A 16,021-nucleotide genomic window follows, 5' to 3' on the forward strand; every position below is an offset into this window, starting at 1 on the left:
TAAAAAACCATAGGTTTTAAATATTTTAATGGCAGAAATCTGTAAATATTGTTGAAACAGGAGGATACTTCAAAAAAGGGTCTTCTGTTTTAATAGTATTGATATTAGCTTACCATATTCACCTTGTACTCTAACTATATATGTAACTATCATGTGTTAATAATACTTAAGCAATTCCAAAACCTAATATGGTATCAGAGCTGTAAGCTCCTCTTTTTTTTTTGTTTTTTTTTTCTGCCGTTGTCTTTTCTCTTCTCTATTTCTCTGTTTCTCTTCTTCTCTGTCTCCAAACTATGTCTGAATCTACTGCTGAAAGAACCTCTGTGTTCAACACTCAAGATCCACAAAGCACTCTCCTCTCGGTTAACATGTTCAGCGTTACCAAGCTCACTAATCTCAATTACGTTATGTGGAGTCGCCAGGTCCGAGCATTGCTAGAAGGGCATGAACTACAACACTTCATTGACGACACAAACACTGCTCCTCCACCCACGGTCATGCTCAACGGTGCCGTCTCGCCAAATCCAGAGCACGCTCCATGGCGCCGACAAGATCGTCTCCTCTACAGCTCCATGATTGGCTCCATCTCGTTGGGTGTGCAGTCAGTTGTTTCTAGTGCTAACACAACCAAAGAAGTCTGGACTACTCTTGCTACAACCTTTGGCAACGCCTCTCGTGGACATATAAGGCAACTCAAACTTCAGATCGAACGCTGTGTCAAGGGCACCAACACGATCAGCGAGTACCTTCGTCTCATCAAGTCAAAAGCAGATGACTTAGCTCTCTTGGGAAAACATATGGATCATGAGGATCTCATTGAAAGGATACTTGCAGGTCTTGGTGAAGACTACAAACCGGAGGTTGATGCTATCCATGGCAGAGATACCGCCATCTCCTATGCTGAACTCCATGAGCGCTTGCTCAACCGTGAAGCCATCATCATGTCCACTGAATCGGCTTCCAGCACACCGATTGTTGCTCATGCCACAGACACTCGCCAAACTCAACACAACAATCAGCAATGGAGGCGCAATAACAACAACAATCACAACAACCAGGCTCGCCAACATCACAACAACAATCAGCAACGCTTCTCAAAGCCTTATCTAGGCAGATGTCAAGCGTGTAACACACAAGGTCACAGTGCTAGGTACTGTCCAATGTTTCGCTTGGTTCCTGGTGCTACACAAAATCAACAGGCGTAATCACAACAGAGGAATCCCGGCCCTTGGAACAATGTTTCACCGTTTCAACAGTGGCCACCTACTGCTAATCCCGCAATGATGTCTGACTCCTCCACATGGTTACTCGACTCTGGGGCGTCTCACCATATGACATCAGACTTAGCCAACCTCTCGATGCACAACCCGTACAGTGGTGGTGACGGTGTTCTCCTCAGAGATGGTTCAGGCCTCAACATCTCTCACTCTTGTTCCCTTTCTCTCCCCTCTTATACTAGACCATTTTTCTTAAATAAAGTCTTATGTGTTCCTGCTCTTGAAAAAAATCTTATCTCTGTGTTTCAATTATGTACTTCTAATGGAGTTGCCGTTACCTTTACGCCAACGTATTTTCAGGTGAGAGACCTGGAAACAGGGACGCTTCGTCTCGAAGGGAAACCTAGAGATGGCACGTACCAGTGGCCACATTCTCCAGCATTGAAACCGTCTCTTGCATTTGCATCTGCCGTGAAGACATCGTTGTCGGATTGGCATTCCCGTTTGGGACATCCAGCTTTTTCAATTCTTCAAAAAGTAGTTTCTCAGTTTCAGTTACCTCTTGTTTCAAACGCTTTAATGGCTCAGCCATGCAATGCTTGCTCGATTAATAAAATGCATAAGTTACCATTTCAAAACTCTACTCTTCGATCTTCTCAACCTCTAGATGTAGTGTTCTCAGATGTCTGGACATCTCCTATTATTTCAGTCGATGGTTTCAAATATTACGTTATTTTTGTAGATCACTACACAAGATACACTTGGCTGTATCCTTTAAAACAAAAATCGCAAGTTTTTGATGTATTCACTAGGTTTAAAGCCTTGGTTGAAAATCGATTTCAAACCAAGCTAAGAACCTTGTACTCAGATAATGGGGGTGAATATATTGGTCTGCGAGATTTTTTAGCCCAACATGGTATTTCTCATATGACAAGTCCACCGCATACTCCGGAACATAATGGCATCGCAGAACGTCGCCATCGACACATTGTTGAAACAGGACTTGCTCTCCTGTCTCATGCGTCGATGCCACGGTCCTTTTGGACATATGCGTTTGCAACGGCTGTCTATTTGATTAATAGAATGCCAACCTCGGTTTTAGAATTTAAAAATCCATTTCAAACTCTTCATGGACATAGTCCAAATTTTGAAAAACTAAAAGTGTTTGGATGTTTATGTTTTCCTTGGATTCGACCTTATGCTTCTAATAAATTGGATGCAAAATCAACCCCTTGTGTATTTCTTGGCTACTCTATTACGCAGAGTGCATATTTTTGTTTTGATCGATCAACTTCTCGCATTTATACTTCTAGACATGTAGTTTTCCATGAACATGTCTTCCCTTTTTCATTACCTGTGCCCATTGAGTCTGATGCTACTGCAGATATGGACTCTACACCTTACACTCCTGCCAAGCTTGTGTCTATTAATACTAACCCTGCAGGTTCAGTTCCTTCACCGCAAGACCAAGTAGAACGTACGCCACCGGTCTCTACTGAACGAGCGTCAGTAATACCTGACATGGGCAACACCAGTCCACACGTTACAACTTCATCAACACCTGAAATTGCAGAGACGACTTCACCTTCACCGCCGCAACAGCCTCAACAAGATCGTCCTCCTGTTCCGATCAGACATAGCACTCGCCAACGTAAACCAGTACAGAAGTTGAATCTTCACACGAAAGTTGTTCAAACAACAGAAACACCACCAACAACTGTTGCTCAAGCTCTAAAGAGCCCTCACTGGCGCAAAGCAATGGAAGCTGAATATAATGCTCAGATTGGTAATCATACTTGGGATCTTGAGAACCTGACTGATGATTCTCGGTTTAATGTTGTAGGTTGCAAATGGATATTCACCATAAAAAGGAACCCAGATGGCACGATTGCGAGATACAAAGCTCGACTAGTTGCGAAAGGCTTCACTCAAAAACCGGGAATAGACTATCATGACACCTTTAGTCCAGTAGTCAAACCCGCCACCATTCGGACTGTCTTAAGCACTGCAGTCTCCTCCAACTGGCCTATCCGACAACTTGATGTAAACAATGCATTTCTACAAGGCACACTTAAAGATGAAGTTTATATGGTGCAGCCACCGGGGTTCGTCAACAAAGACAATCCCAATGCAGTTTGCAGACTTCGCAAAGCCATCTACGGTCTCAAACAAGCTCCCCGAGCTTGGTATAATGAGCTCAAGCAGTTTCTTCTTCAAGAAGGATTCTTCAACTCCTTGGCTGATGCCTCCTTATTCATATACCGAAAACAGGGAGTCTTTATTTATATGCTTGTTTATGTAGATGATCTTATAGTCACAGGTAACAGTTCATCTCATGTGTCTCAGTTTATCACATCGCTTTCAAAACGTTTCTCACTAAAAGACTTAGAAGATCTCTCATTCTTTCTTGGTATTGAAGTAACGAGATCCTCTAAAGGCATGTTACTAACTCAAACTCGTTACATTGCAGATCTTCTTCATCGGACACAAATGGAGAATTGTAGATCCATCGCAACACCAATGTGCGCCACGACACCACTCACTCTGCTGTCCGGAACTCCTCTTGCTGATCCCACAGAGTATCGGGCAGTTGTTGGTAGTCTCCAATATCTATCGCTCACCAGGCCTGACATTTCCTTTCCAGTGAACAAGCTGTCTCAATACATGCACAAACCAACCGACGAACACTGGAACGCAGTCAAAAGAATTCTCAGATATCTTGCTGGCACTATGACCAAAGGACTTGCACTTCACGCCAACAACACTCCTTCTCTTCATGCATTCACAGACGCGGATTGGGCTGGCAACAAGGATGATTATACATCAACTGGTGCGTACATAGTCTACCTTGGCAGCAATCCGATAGCTTGGTCATCCAAGAAACAGAGTGGAGTTTCACGCTCCTCGACCGAAGCCGAATATAGATCTCTCGCCTCAACCACTGCCGAAGTGTGTTGGGTAACATCACTACTCACTGAACTTGGAGTCAAATCACCTACCACACCTACCATCTATTGTGATAATATTGGGGCAACTTACTTAGCGGCAAATCCGGTCTTTCACTCTAGAATGAAGCACTTGGCCCTTGATTATCACTTCGTCAGACAATACATACAAGCTGGTCTCCTCCGAGTCTCTCATGTTTCCACTCATGACCAGCTCGCTGACGTCCTTACTAAACCTTTACCACGTCCTGCATTTGAATCATTCATGCTCAAGATCGGACTCTCTACCGGCCGTCCGTCTTGTGGGGGTGTGTAAGAGATATAGAAAGTATATATTAGCTACCCTCTCATTAAGCACTAACGGCTCTCTCTTTAGTGCTATATATTAGCTTACCATATTCACCTTGTACTCTGACTATATATGTAACTATCATCATGTGTTAATAATACTTAAGCAATTCCAAAACCTAATAAACACTAATGCACAATAGACACTTTAATATAATTAATGCATCATAATGATCAGAATTCAACTAATGAACTTTTGGTAGTTTGTTTTTGCACAGGTGATAGAAATCTACCAAGGTAGGGAATGTTTCATAACTCCTAATTTGTATGTTTTTCAGTTTTTTGTTTCACGATATTAACTTGTGTTAAATCTGTTTGCAGTATGTTGTAAAAAAGGTTTGTGAGATCAAATGGTCTTGACTCTTTGCTTAGATAGACGATTCAGTAAGATAGTTCTACTAATGAATGAATAGGGACATGGACCTTACTGATTAAAGATTTGTGAGAACTAGATTATTCATAAAACGGCATTTTACAAGGTATTTATACTAAGAACTTCTTTATTGTTAGGGCATTGAAGAAACTGGAAAAATACCTAAGCAATGTATAAGATGGGTAGCTTCATCTCCAAGGCATTATTACCCCATCCGTGACAATAAATTTGCAATCCCCTAATATAGGAAATATCTGTCTTTGTTTGTGTTGTTGTCACTTTGATATCAGTCTTTAGCTAGATTCTTGTGTAGAGTATTTCACGAAGATCAATGGCTCTTCATTCCGGCTACACTCTAAATACTGACCAAAACATGAATGAGAATAATAAGCTTCTTTTCTTTCAATAAAAATTACATCATTTATAAAGAATAATGTTTCATAGGTTCTTTCTTACTTTTCATTTTTTTAAACAAAAAACTTTTTTTATCTAATTAAAAGAAAAGACATATTTTCCTCCTCATTCCTAGGCATGGGCATTCGGGTCCCAATCGAATTTCGGTTTTGTGCACTTGGGTCTCAGTTTTTCGGATTTATCAAAATCTGCCCTATTCAGTTTATATGAAAGTTTGGTTTGGGACCGGTTCAGGTTCTATCGGATTCGGGTTAGAATTAGTAAATCTTTAAAAAACCGTTTCTTCGATTTAAAAGTACCTGGTTTGTATTTATTTTATAACCAAAACATAAGTAAAATTGGTTCTTCAGTTTTATGATTTGTACCTATTTTGTAACCAAAACATAAGTAAAATAGATTCAAAAATAAGAAAACAATATCAAACGTGATCATTCAAAAAAGAATGGTAAACATAGTTATTGATAGAAACAATACCAAATAAATAAAATTATAAAACAAAAACCAAGTTCTCATCAAATGAGAAACATTATTCAATGAAAACGGAACTTAAATCTAAAAACTTCAAACTTCAACTGCCACCTTCAACCATCAACATTCATGTAATAGATAATTATTTTAGATGTTAAATAATATCTTAGTGTATTTTGGATACATATTAGGAATTGAGATCATGTTTGGTACAAGTTTTTTTGGAATTTCGAATGCTTCGGGTTCTATCGAGTATCCATTTAGGTTCGGGTCGGATAATACCCATTATCTGAAATACTATAAAACAATATCCATTTGGTATTTATGTTGGGTCCGGATCGGTTCGGATTAATTTTTATCGGATCGGTTTCGGTTCGGGTTTTCGGGTTCGGTTTATTTGCCCAGCCCTACTCATTCCTATTATTTTGTTCATTTTCATTTATTAAATTATTCTTATTCCTTCTGACTACAAAATTAGATTATTTATAGAAATGCCATTTTTACAAAGTATTTATACAAGCACTTTATTGTTGCTAGGGCATTGAAATACTGGAAAAATGCGCCAGCAATGTATAAGATAGTAGTTTCATCTCCAAGGCACATATCTGTGTCTTTGTGTGTGTTATCTTTTTGATATCTGTCTTTAGCAAAGATTATTCACGAAGATCAACGGCTCTAAAAAGCAGAGGAATGTTATTCTATTGGATAGACATGGTTTTTTGGACAAGACGATAAAGTTTCTGGAAAAGGTAACTGTAACTCGAAATTATTCACCATCTATGTCGTCCACCTCGAGAGATTCAAGACCATAAAGAAGACAAGTGTCATAAAAGTTCTCACCTTTATGAAACTATGTGTCCACCATAAGATTCCTTCCTAATATCCTCTCTGCCATGATATAGACATTAGAGATTTCTTCAGAGGTTTTCTCTTGAAGTGTTTAACAATGGCTCATCAATCTCTTCACTCTCCGACCAACCCACATTTCTTCCAGCCTCTCCTTCCAGGCTTCCACACATACCTCGTACTCTTAACTCTTTTCTTGTGCTCCAAGCACGTTGTATGTTTCCTTTGCTTAACTTTTGTTGTATGTTTGGTGCAGAACATTCCTGTAGCTTTCTTCTCGAAACACGTTGAAGGAAGTAACGACCATATCAAAACTGCTAAACTGAGAACAGATGCCTCAGCTAAAACATGGTTAGTGGAGATGGACGGCTTGAAACTCACAGATGGGTGGGAAGATTTTGCAGTAGCGCATGATCTACGGATTGGTGACATCATCATTTTCAGACATGAAGGAAAGATGGTGTTTCATGTCACGGCTTTTGGACCAAGTTTATGTGAATTTCAATATACTTCAGCATCATCTCACAACATCAATGATGTCAGTGATGATGATCACACCAACAAAACTGGTAAACTTTTATTCTATGAAATGTACTCAAATTCTGCAGAGAAAGATGCAAGTTAGAGATGTCTTTATTGTCTTTTAAGTTACAGGAAACAGTTCAGGAGAGAAGAGAAAGAGAGTCAAGAAGAATCCAAGAACGAAAGAAGAGTCTTCATCAGATCATTCTCATTTTGTGGCACATGTCACACCCTCAAGTCTAAGTTGTGATCGACTGGTAAGATTATAGTAGATTACCACAGTTCATGCAACACATCTCTTAGTTACTCCGATTTCAAACATTTGACTTTGTGCAAAATTCTTACAAGTTTATATAATATGACCATCGGTAGTATACAGTTTATTTTATTATTGGTTGAATTATGATTAAGATATTTTTATTTAAAGATATAAAAATAGATATTTATTTAATTTATGAATACAATTTTAAAACGTCATATAAAAAACGGAGGGAGTAGTTTAAATTTGTTAGTCGGAGAGACCCTAATCGAATTTTTGGCATTGCAGTATGTACCAAAGGGTTTTGCTATGTCAAACGGTCTGGACAATATGAGCGGTAAGGAGATCGTTCTTCTTAACGAGGAAGGAAAATCATGGAATTTGAATATTACATACAACGAATCAGGCATGCATACATTTGTCAGACCTGGTTGGAGAAGATTCTGCGCTGAAAATGGGATAAGCCAAGGTCATCACTGTACATTCGAACTTGTCCGAAAATCTGCACCACCAGTCCTTCGCTTGTCCCGTGCAGAACATGATCCAAAACCAGCTCCAGAATCTTCATTACACCATTCTTATTATGTTGGATCTGCCTCTTCTAATAGTTTAAGAATTGATAAACTGGTGAATAAACTCACACACTTTTTGGAACTTAAAATGCTCTTTCTTGATTAGTTTTATTGATATGCATGTGTCGTTTTGTAGTATCTTCAGATGAAGTTTGTGACTGCAAATGGTATGAAGAAAGGATTCAGTGAGATAATTCTAAAGAATGAATGGGGAGGAAGATGGAGTGTACGTTTGAGACAGTACGCATCAAGCAACCGCACTTATCTGGGACCAGGCTGGAAAACTTTCTGTCAAGTAAACGGGATCAAAGCTGGAGATCCCTTTATGTTTAAACTAGTTGAAACTGGGGACAAGCCTGTTCTCTTGTTGTGCAGTTCCAACCGTGGGGAAACGCCGTTAGAGTGTTCAGATGATGTAAACTCCCTCTCCTCAGATACTAGCAGCGGAGAAGAATCCCAAGAAAGTGAAGAGGAGAGTCTTGAAGACGATAGCAGGTCGAAGGATTGCGTTGAGATGGAGAAAAGGAAGAGTAGCTTGAGATGCAAATGTTCATCTTCATATAGTAAACACCGTTTTGTGAGATTAACTCTTACACAGAACGCTCTTAAAACCTCTGTACAGGTAAGTTCATATATAACTCTGTCTCAAGGTTGTTTATTGTATCTCTTTTTTTTTGTGTGTGTGTCTAAAATCAAATCTTTGCGCAGCATCTTCCGTTGGGTTTCACGCGGGTGAATGGCATCAACAGGTCAAGAAAGATAATGCTGTTAGGTAAAGATGGAGTGAAGAAATGGGTGGTGGATCTTTTGAAGAACAAATCAACTGGAGCCATGCGAATTAGAAAAGGATGGAGGGAGTTGTGTGATGCTCATGGTGTAAAGGTAGGAGAGTCCTTTCTGTTGGAACTCATTCGGGATGAAGAAGCAATTCCTGTGCTTAAGTTCTGCACCAAACTCTGAGACTGCTGTGCCCAGAGAAGAAGACTCCTGTGGTACAATATTTTCTTATACTCTGTCAAGTTTCTTTAAGTTGCAGCAGCTTGTTGACTGCATATTATTCTCTTGTTGCTTCTGGCTAGATGTCTACTTATGGTTCATATCTCTAGTGTGTGTGTAAAATGGCAAACACTTTGGCATTCATTTAATCTCAAGCCACATAGATCCAAGTATACAAGATCTTGGATATATTTTTAGTCATACGTTTTATAAAATTAAATTTATATATTTAATATATAATATATATGTGGATATATTCTTCCGACATGTTTACCCGTCCTAGTATTTTTTAAAATCACTGCTTTAATATATATATACAGCATTTTACAAGGTAATTATACTAAGCACTTCTTCATTGGCATTGAAGAAACTGAAAAAATACCTCAGCAATGTATAAGATGGGTAGCTTCATTTCCAAGGCATAGCGCATCCGTGAAATAACTCTTTTTACTAGGTTTTGAAAAGCTCGAAATTTGCAATCAGAAATAAGAAATAACTCTGTCTTTGTTTGTGTTGTTGTCACTCTGATATCAGTCTTTAGTCTCCACGAAGATCATTGGCTCTTCATTCCGACTACACTTTAACTGGTGGCCAAAACATGAATGAGAATAACAAATTTCTTTTCTTTCCAAATTACAGCATCTATAAAGAATACTTTTTCATAGGTTCTTTTTTATTTCTCATTTTTTAAACAAAAAGCATTTTTTATTAAATTTAAAAAGACATATTCCATCCCCAATCCTATTATTTTCTTCATTTATTTTATTATCCTTATTCCTACTAACTAAAGATTGTGAAAATTAGTACTACTTTTTTTTTTTTTCACTAGTATTATAACATAAAAAGTGTTACAAGCTTAAAATACAAGAGAAACTTAAGGAAAGAAACAGAAAAAACAAAGAAACCCATGGAGAGTTTAGGTAAAATATTGCCTAAGCCAAAAAGGAAAACGAGATTGCGATTCCACCTTCCAAAATACTAGCTCTTGAAGCATGGAGGAGAGCTTGAGATAGTAGAACTTTAGGGAGGGCCAAGAGGAAGGGTTTTTAATGGCACCTACCAGATTGAGGTCTTCACTCGAGAAGATAACAAAGTTTATACGCAAAGATTTCATACTTTCAATTGCCCATTTCCAGCTTTCAAAAGCTGCATCTAACTTGTTGCAGATGTTTGTAAAGGATCTTCTTCCATGAAGCATGACTTTTCCTGATGAGTTCCTAAGGATCCAAGATGCACCACTCTCTGATCTGTTTTTGTTCCAAGAAGATGCAATGTCGCATTTGGACCAGCCAAGCGGAGGAGGTTTCCATCCAAAAATGATCCTTTTCTTTCTTTCAATGTCAATAGCTTTGTCATGACTCTCCATCTCTTTGATTAAAAACCAGTGTTCCACTTCTTCGAATATGGAATTTACAAACTTCTGACCCACTGATAAGCTACCCTTAAAGAGAAGATCATTCCTATTCTTCCATATTGACCATATAATCCAAGGGCCACTCCTTCTGATATGGGGAAGACAATTTTGATTATTTCCCATCTTTAGAACAAAGAAAATGTTGGAGTAGATGGAGAAAGGATCAAAACCATTCTCAGGAGTTGGGAAGTTACAAAGGGCCCAAGATTGTCTAGCAATGGTACAGGTGAACAAAACGTGGTTCATTGATTCACCCTCCATACCACAGATCTGACAGCGTGAATCTACCTTCATACCTCTTTCAATAAGATGATCAGCAACAGGAATAGCTCCACTGATAACTTTCCAAAGAAAGATCTTTATTTTCGGCTCTGTTTTCAAAGACCAAATTCGATTTTTAATGCCATTGAGAGAGGGAAGGATTTGAGCTGCAACAAAGGCATCTTTCCGAGCTTCCTTTTCTGCTAACCAGTAACCAGTTTTCACCGAGTATTCTCCTGATCGAGAGTGGTTCCAGCAGTAGAAGTCTTGCCCAGATACAACTGGTTTTATCTGAAGAATTAACTCAATATCTTGTCTGTAGAAAAGATATTCCAGCTTTTGCAGATCCCACAAATGAGAGTTTGGGAGTAAGAGATCTGAAACCTTAAGGTTTAAGTCTACCAAAATGTTTTTCATTAGAGGAATGCGCATTCTATCACCATCAACTAACCAAGGAGTAGACCATACTGAAAGGGAGCAACCATTGCCCACCATATGCCTTAATCCCTTTGATAAAAGGTGTCTACCATGGAGAATACTACGCCATGCGAAGGATGGCCTATTACCTAAAGAAGCTGATAGGAAAGAGCCGTTAGGGAAGTAACGACTTTTCAAAAAGCTACTAAGCAGAGAATTCTGATCAGATAAAATTCTCCAAGCTTGTTTAGCAAGAAGAGCCTGATTGAATAACTCAATATCTTTAAAACTCATTCTTCCTAATTCTTTTGAGACACAAAGCTTGTCCCAACTGAGCCAGTGGATCTTTCCTTTATCTTCAGAAACTTTCCACCAAAAAGACGCCATGGCAGAAATTTATCACATGCAGCAATTAGTACTACTTATAGAGCCATTTTTACAAAGTATTTATACCAAACACATTGTTGCTAGGGCATTAAAATAACTGGAAACATAGGACAGCAATTTATAAGATGGGTAGCTTCATCTCCAAGTCACAACACATTCGTGACACAACTCCTCTTTACTAGTCTTTTCAAAAGCTCGAAACTTGTAATCCCCTAAATAAGACAATATCCGTGTCTTTGTGTGTCTTGTCACTTTGATATCTGTCTTTGGCTAATTCTTCACGAAGATCAACGGCTATAAAAAGTAGAGAAAGATAAAGACCAAGAAGACAGGTGTCATAAGAGTTACTGGAAAAGGTAACTGTAACACCATCTATGTCGTCCACCTCCAGAGATTCAAGACCATAAAGAAGACAAGTGTCATAAAAGTTCTCATCTTTATGAAACTCTGTGTCCACCATAAGATTCCTTCCTATTATTTTCTCTGCTCAGGATATAAAGATTTTATTGAGAGACTTTCTATTGAAGTGTTCAACAATGGCTGATGATCAATCTCTTCACTCTCCGATCACACCACATTTCTTCCAACCTCTCCTTCCCGGCTTTCACACTCACCTTGTACTCTTCTTATCTTTTTCTTGCGCTCCAAGAAAAGTGTTTCATTTGCTTAACCTTTGTTGCATGTTTGGTGCAGAACATTCCTGTAGCTTTCTTCTCAAGGCACGTCCAAGGAAATAACGACCATATCAAAACTGCGAAACTGAGAACAGATGCCTCCGCTAAAACTTGGTTAGTGAAAATAAACGGCTTGAAACTCACAGATGGGTGGGAAGATTTTGCAGTAGCGCATGATCTACGGATTGGTGACATCATCATTTTCAGATATGAAGGAGAGATGGTGTTTCATGTCACAGCTTTCGGACCAAGTTGCTGTGACATTCAATATACTTCAGCATCATCTCACAACATCAATGATGATAGTCAAGATCAGACCAACAATACTGGTACACTTTTGTTCTATTAATGTATTCAAATTCACATGGCAGAGATTTTGGGGTCTAGACAATTTAATAATGACTTATATAAAAAAAATTGTACAAATTTGAAGCTTATAGATATTTTATTTTTTCATAAAATTTTGGGACCATACTTCATTAGCCATCGTCTAGGACCGGTCCAGCAAATTCAACAGAAAAAGATGCAAGTTAGAGATGTCTTTATTGTTTTTAAGTTACAGGAAACAGTTCAGGGGAGAAGAGAAAGAGAGTGAAGAAAACTCCAAGAACGAAAGAAGAGTCTTCATCAGATCACTCTCACTTTATGGCACATGTCTCACCCTCTAGTCTAAGATTTGATCGACTGGTTAGATTTAGATTCCTTCAATTCAAGCAACATATCTCTTAGTTAAACTGAGCTGCTTTTAAATCTAATGGTGTGATGGGATTGCAGTATGTACCAATTAGTTTTGCGAGGTCAAACGGTCTGGACAACATGAGCGGTAAAGAGATCGTTCTTCTTAACCAGGAAGGAAGATCATGGAATTTGAATATTACATACACCAAAGCAAGCGTGCAGACTCTTGTCGGACCTGGCTGGAGAAGATTCTGTGCTGAGAATGGGATGAACAAAGGTCATCACTATACATTCAAACTGGTCGGAAAATCTGCACCTCCAGTCATCCGTTTGTCCCTCTCAGAACCAGCTCCAGAATCTTCATTACACCATTCTAACTATGTGGGATCTGTCAGTTCTAATAGCTTAAGAAAAGATAAACTGGTGAATACATAAACTCACACTTTAGTTTTCATTCACACCTTTTGGAACTTAAAGTGCTGTTTGTAGTTTTATATATTGATATGCATGTGTCGTTTTGCAGTATATTCAGAGGAAGTTTGTGAATGCAAATGGTCTGAAAGGACTCAGTGAGATAGTTTTAAAGAATGAATGGGGAGGAAGCTGGAATTTAGGTTTGAGATACTACGAGTCACTCGACCATACTTATCTTGGACCAGGCTGGAAAACTTTCTGCCAAGTAAACAGGATCAAAACTGGAGATTCCTTTATGTTTAAAGTGGTTGAAACTGGGGACAAGCCTGTTCTCTTGTTGTGCACTACCAACCGTGGCAAAACACCATTAGATTGTCCAGAAGATAGTGGTGATATAAACTCCCTCTCCTCAGATACTGGCAGCAGAGAATCCCAAGAAAGTGAAGAGGAGAGTCTTGAAGACGATGACAGCAGCTCAGAGGAAAGCTTTGAGATGGTGAAAAGGGAGAATAGCTCGAGATGCAGAGCTTCATCTTCATATAGTCAAGACCGATTTGTGAAATTAACTCTTACACCGAGAGCTCTTAAAACCTATAAACTGGTAAGTTCACGCAAAACTCTGCCTCAAGGGCGTCTCTTGGTCAGTTGTTTTTTTTCAATTGCTTAAAGACAAAGCTTTGTGCAGATGCTCCCGCTGGATTTCACGCGGGTGAATGGCATCAACAAGCCAGGGAAGAGGATGGAGAGAGTTCTGTGATGCTCATGGCGTAAAGGTAGGACAGTCCTTTCTGTTGGAACTCATTTGGGAGGATGAAGAAGCCATTCCGGTGCTTAAGTTCTGTACCAAACTTTGAGACTGTTGTCCTGTGGTGTGAGACACTACAATATTTTCTATCTATCTGTCAAGTTTCTTGTTGACTAATTATCTCTAGTGTGTGTGTTGTGTGTAAAATGGCAAACACTTTCACATTCATTTAACTTCCAGTTCCAAGGGGACATGCTCAAGCTACAAATATCTAAATGTACAAAAACCCAAGGAATAACCTCGAGTTATGAAAAAGCAAAAGTGGGATTGTTCCATCTAACTAACCATCTTAGATGACTTTCTTCTTCTCCAGAAACGACTTCAAGTGCATAAACTGCATTCCAGCGACTCCTAAGCATACGAAAAGAGAGAGTAAACTCAACCAAGCCATTTTGGAGTTTGTACCCCTGTTCAGATTCTGCATCTCTTCCTCCCTGTGACAAACAAAACAAAACTCATCACATTACAAGCACAAGCGCATATTCAAAAACATTGAAACGACTATAAAAAAAAAAGAGAAACTTAATTTACCTGTCTCTGAGATAAAACATCTCATCATGAATCGAGTTGACGGTTTCAATCAGTTGCTTAACCTCAAACTCCATGACCTTTGGTTACAAACACAACACAACACACAAGCATAAGAATAAGACTATAGAGTTATTACCAAACAAAAATGAAAAGACTAACTTCGACTTGGCTCTTCTTGGCGACACTACCCCAGCTCTTGGAATGAATACCCGTCCTCCAATCAAAATCGATACTCAACGTCACCTCAGGCTTATGACCGTTGGCAGTGAAACAAGCCATGTAGTCTCCAGCTTCCACCGCGGTGAACGCGAATTGTCCCGAGTCCACGTCTTCCGCGTGATGAAACGTGTTCCCGTAACTCGATGTCACCTGTGTGTGTGTATATTCAAGTATAATCAAAATCCAAAAATTCAAAAGAAAGAAAGAAAGGATTTTGAGAGTACCCTTATGGAGATCTTGTGAGAGGGAGGAGAAGGGTGAGCTTCGTTGGGGTTGACGACGGTGTATTTGCCGACGGTCATTGAATTGCTTTTGATGTCTTCCGATATGCATTTTGTTCGGCCTGATCGCAATTCGAAGTGGAGAGATTGAGATACGCGGGAGATAATCGCTAGGGTTATCAGGAACGTCCAGAGGTTTTCTGATCGGAGAACCATGGCGGAAACTTCAAAGAGAGAGAACACGATCTTTCTGTTTTTTGCTTCCCTCACGACAAGGAAGGTGGAAGACGAAAGGGCGCTCTTGACGCGTGTTTATTTCTCATTGGGGGGAGAGACGTCGAAGAGTATTTCGAACCTTCTCTTTCGTTCAGAGTTTGTCCTTTTAGAAGGTTGACTTTGACTCTCTTTCCTTTTTTTTGGGGAAACACGAACTGGATAATCGAGACTTGGTTTAATTTGACGCTTCTGAGTATGGAGATTGAGAGATTAAGAGAATTGAGTTGATTATTATAGTGGACTTATACTTTTACGCAATTAATGTTTGAGTTAACTCTGCAAGTTTTTTGTCCTAAAACAATTTAAAGATTGGTAATTAGGAGGAAGTTTTGTTTTAGCGATTTTTCTTGAGTAATTACAACATTTGAGTCTATGTACTAGTGATAAAGGGACTAAGAATAGTTAGAATCCTCATGTCCACTTAACAAACATTAACATAATTGCAATTATTGTTAACTATGTTTGATAAAAACTTATTAAAAATTATGATCTCTGATCAACCAGTAGAAAAGTACAAATAGGCGTCCTTCGGCTTCAACTTGTCGGTGTTTGACTTCTAATAATAATGCGAAATTTACTCCATAATGTTCGGTTTGCAAAAAAAAATTATATTATCGAATTGTGAGTGATAAGTCAATCCAACCAAATTATCATTTGTTGATCACCTAGTGGCACGCATTTTTCTTCATATAATCCACTGCCATATACTATCATATGTTTCTTCATATAATCCAACGACATTATCATATGCATCATTATATAAC

At 38.9% G+C, this 16,021-nt stretch overlaps 3 protein-coding genes across 6 annotated transcripts; 2 read left to right on the forward strand and 1 right to left on the reverse strand.

Annotated features, from left to right (window-relative positions):
• The first annotated feature begins 4,653 nt into the window (after positions 1-4,653).
• On the forward strand, positions 4,654-10,694 carry LOC103840637 (B3 domain-containing protein REM17). Of its 4 annotated transcripts, none has more exons than XM_009117146.3 (6): positions 4,658-6,789; positions 6,868-7,180; positions 7,260-7,390; positions 7,681-8,019; positions 8,101-8,586; positions 8,673-10,694. In XM_009117146.3, the coding sequence occupies exons 1-6, from the start codon at positions 6,712-6,714 to the stop codon at positions 8,922-8,924; spliced, it is 1,599 nt and encodes a 532-aa protein (XP_009115394.1). In that variant the 5' UTR covers positions 4,658-6,711; the 3' UTR covers positions 8,925-10,694. The 4 variants fall into 4 exon arrangements, with proteins under 4 accessions (XP_033135135.1, XP_033135136.1, XP_009115394.1 ...); XM_009117147.3 differs by having other exon boundaries at positions 4,661-6,789; positions 7,266-7,390; XM_033279244.1 differs by having other exon boundaries at positions 4,654-7,180.
• Positions 10,695-11,551: 857 nt separating this feature from the next.
• On the forward strand, positions 11,552-14,214 carry LOC103840869 (B3 domain-containing protein REM17). Its single transcript, XM_009117391.3, is given in 7 exon segments — positions 11,552-12,056; positions 12,133-12,442; positions 12,676-12,800; positions 12,888-13,214; positions 13,315-13,806; positions 13,891-13,934; positions 13,936-14,214. Coding segments are annotated over 7 exon segments (1,503 nt in total). The 5' UTR covers positions 11,552-11,975; the 3' UTR covers positions 14,060-14,214.
• Positions 14,151-15,934, reverse strand: LOC103840639 (transmembrane emp24 domain-containing protein p24delta9). Its single transcript, XM_009117149.3, has 4 exons — positions 14,985-15,934; positions 14,701-14,910; positions 14,542-14,618; positions 14,151-14,444 (listed from the first exon to the last, which is right to left on the reverse strand). Exons 1-4 carry the CDS (start codon positions 15,195-15,197, stop codon positions 14,300-14,302), a joined length of 645 nt encoding a protein of 214 aa, XP_009115397.1. The 5' UTR covers positions 15,198-15,934; the 3' UTR covers positions 14,151-14,299.
• Positions 15,935-16,021: the final 87 nt, after the last annotated feature.

This window comes from Brassica rapa, chromosome A09 (genome assembly GCF_000309985.2).
Source record: "Brassica rapa cultivar Chiifu-401-42 chromosome A09, CAAS_Brap_v3.01, whole genome shotgun sequence".
In the NCBI taxonomy this organism is placed as follows: Eukaryota; Viridiplantae; Streptophyta; class Magnoliopsida; order Brassicales; family Brassicaceae; genus Brassica; species Brassica rapa.

Bases quoted from the DNA above. Each gene is read 5' to 3' on its own strand.
- LOC103840637 (XM_033279244.1), top strand. From the start codon at position 6,712: ATGGCTCATCAATCTCTTCACTCTCCGACCAACCCACATTTCTTCCAG. The intron at 7,181-7,259 runs GTAAACTTTTAT...TTGTCTTTTAAG, and splicing joins TGATCACACCAACAAAACTG to TTACAGGAAACAGTTCAGGA. The intron at 8,587-8,672 runs GTAAGTTCATAT...ATCTTTGCGCAG, and splicing joins CTCTTAAAACCTCTGTACAG to CATCTTCCGTTGGGTTTCAC.
- LOC103840639 (XM_009117149.3), bottom strand. From the start codon at position 15,197: ATGGTTCTCCGATCAGAAAACCTCTGGACGTTCCTGATAACCCTAGCG. The intron at 14,911-14,984 runs GTACTCTCAAAA...ACACACACACAG, and splicing joins CTCACAAGATCTCCATAAGG to GTGACATCGAGTTACGGGAA. The intron at 14,619-14,700 runs GTTAGTCTTTTC...TTGTAACCAAAG, and splicing joins CCAAGAAGAGCCAAGTCGAA to GTCATGGAGTTTGAGGTTAA.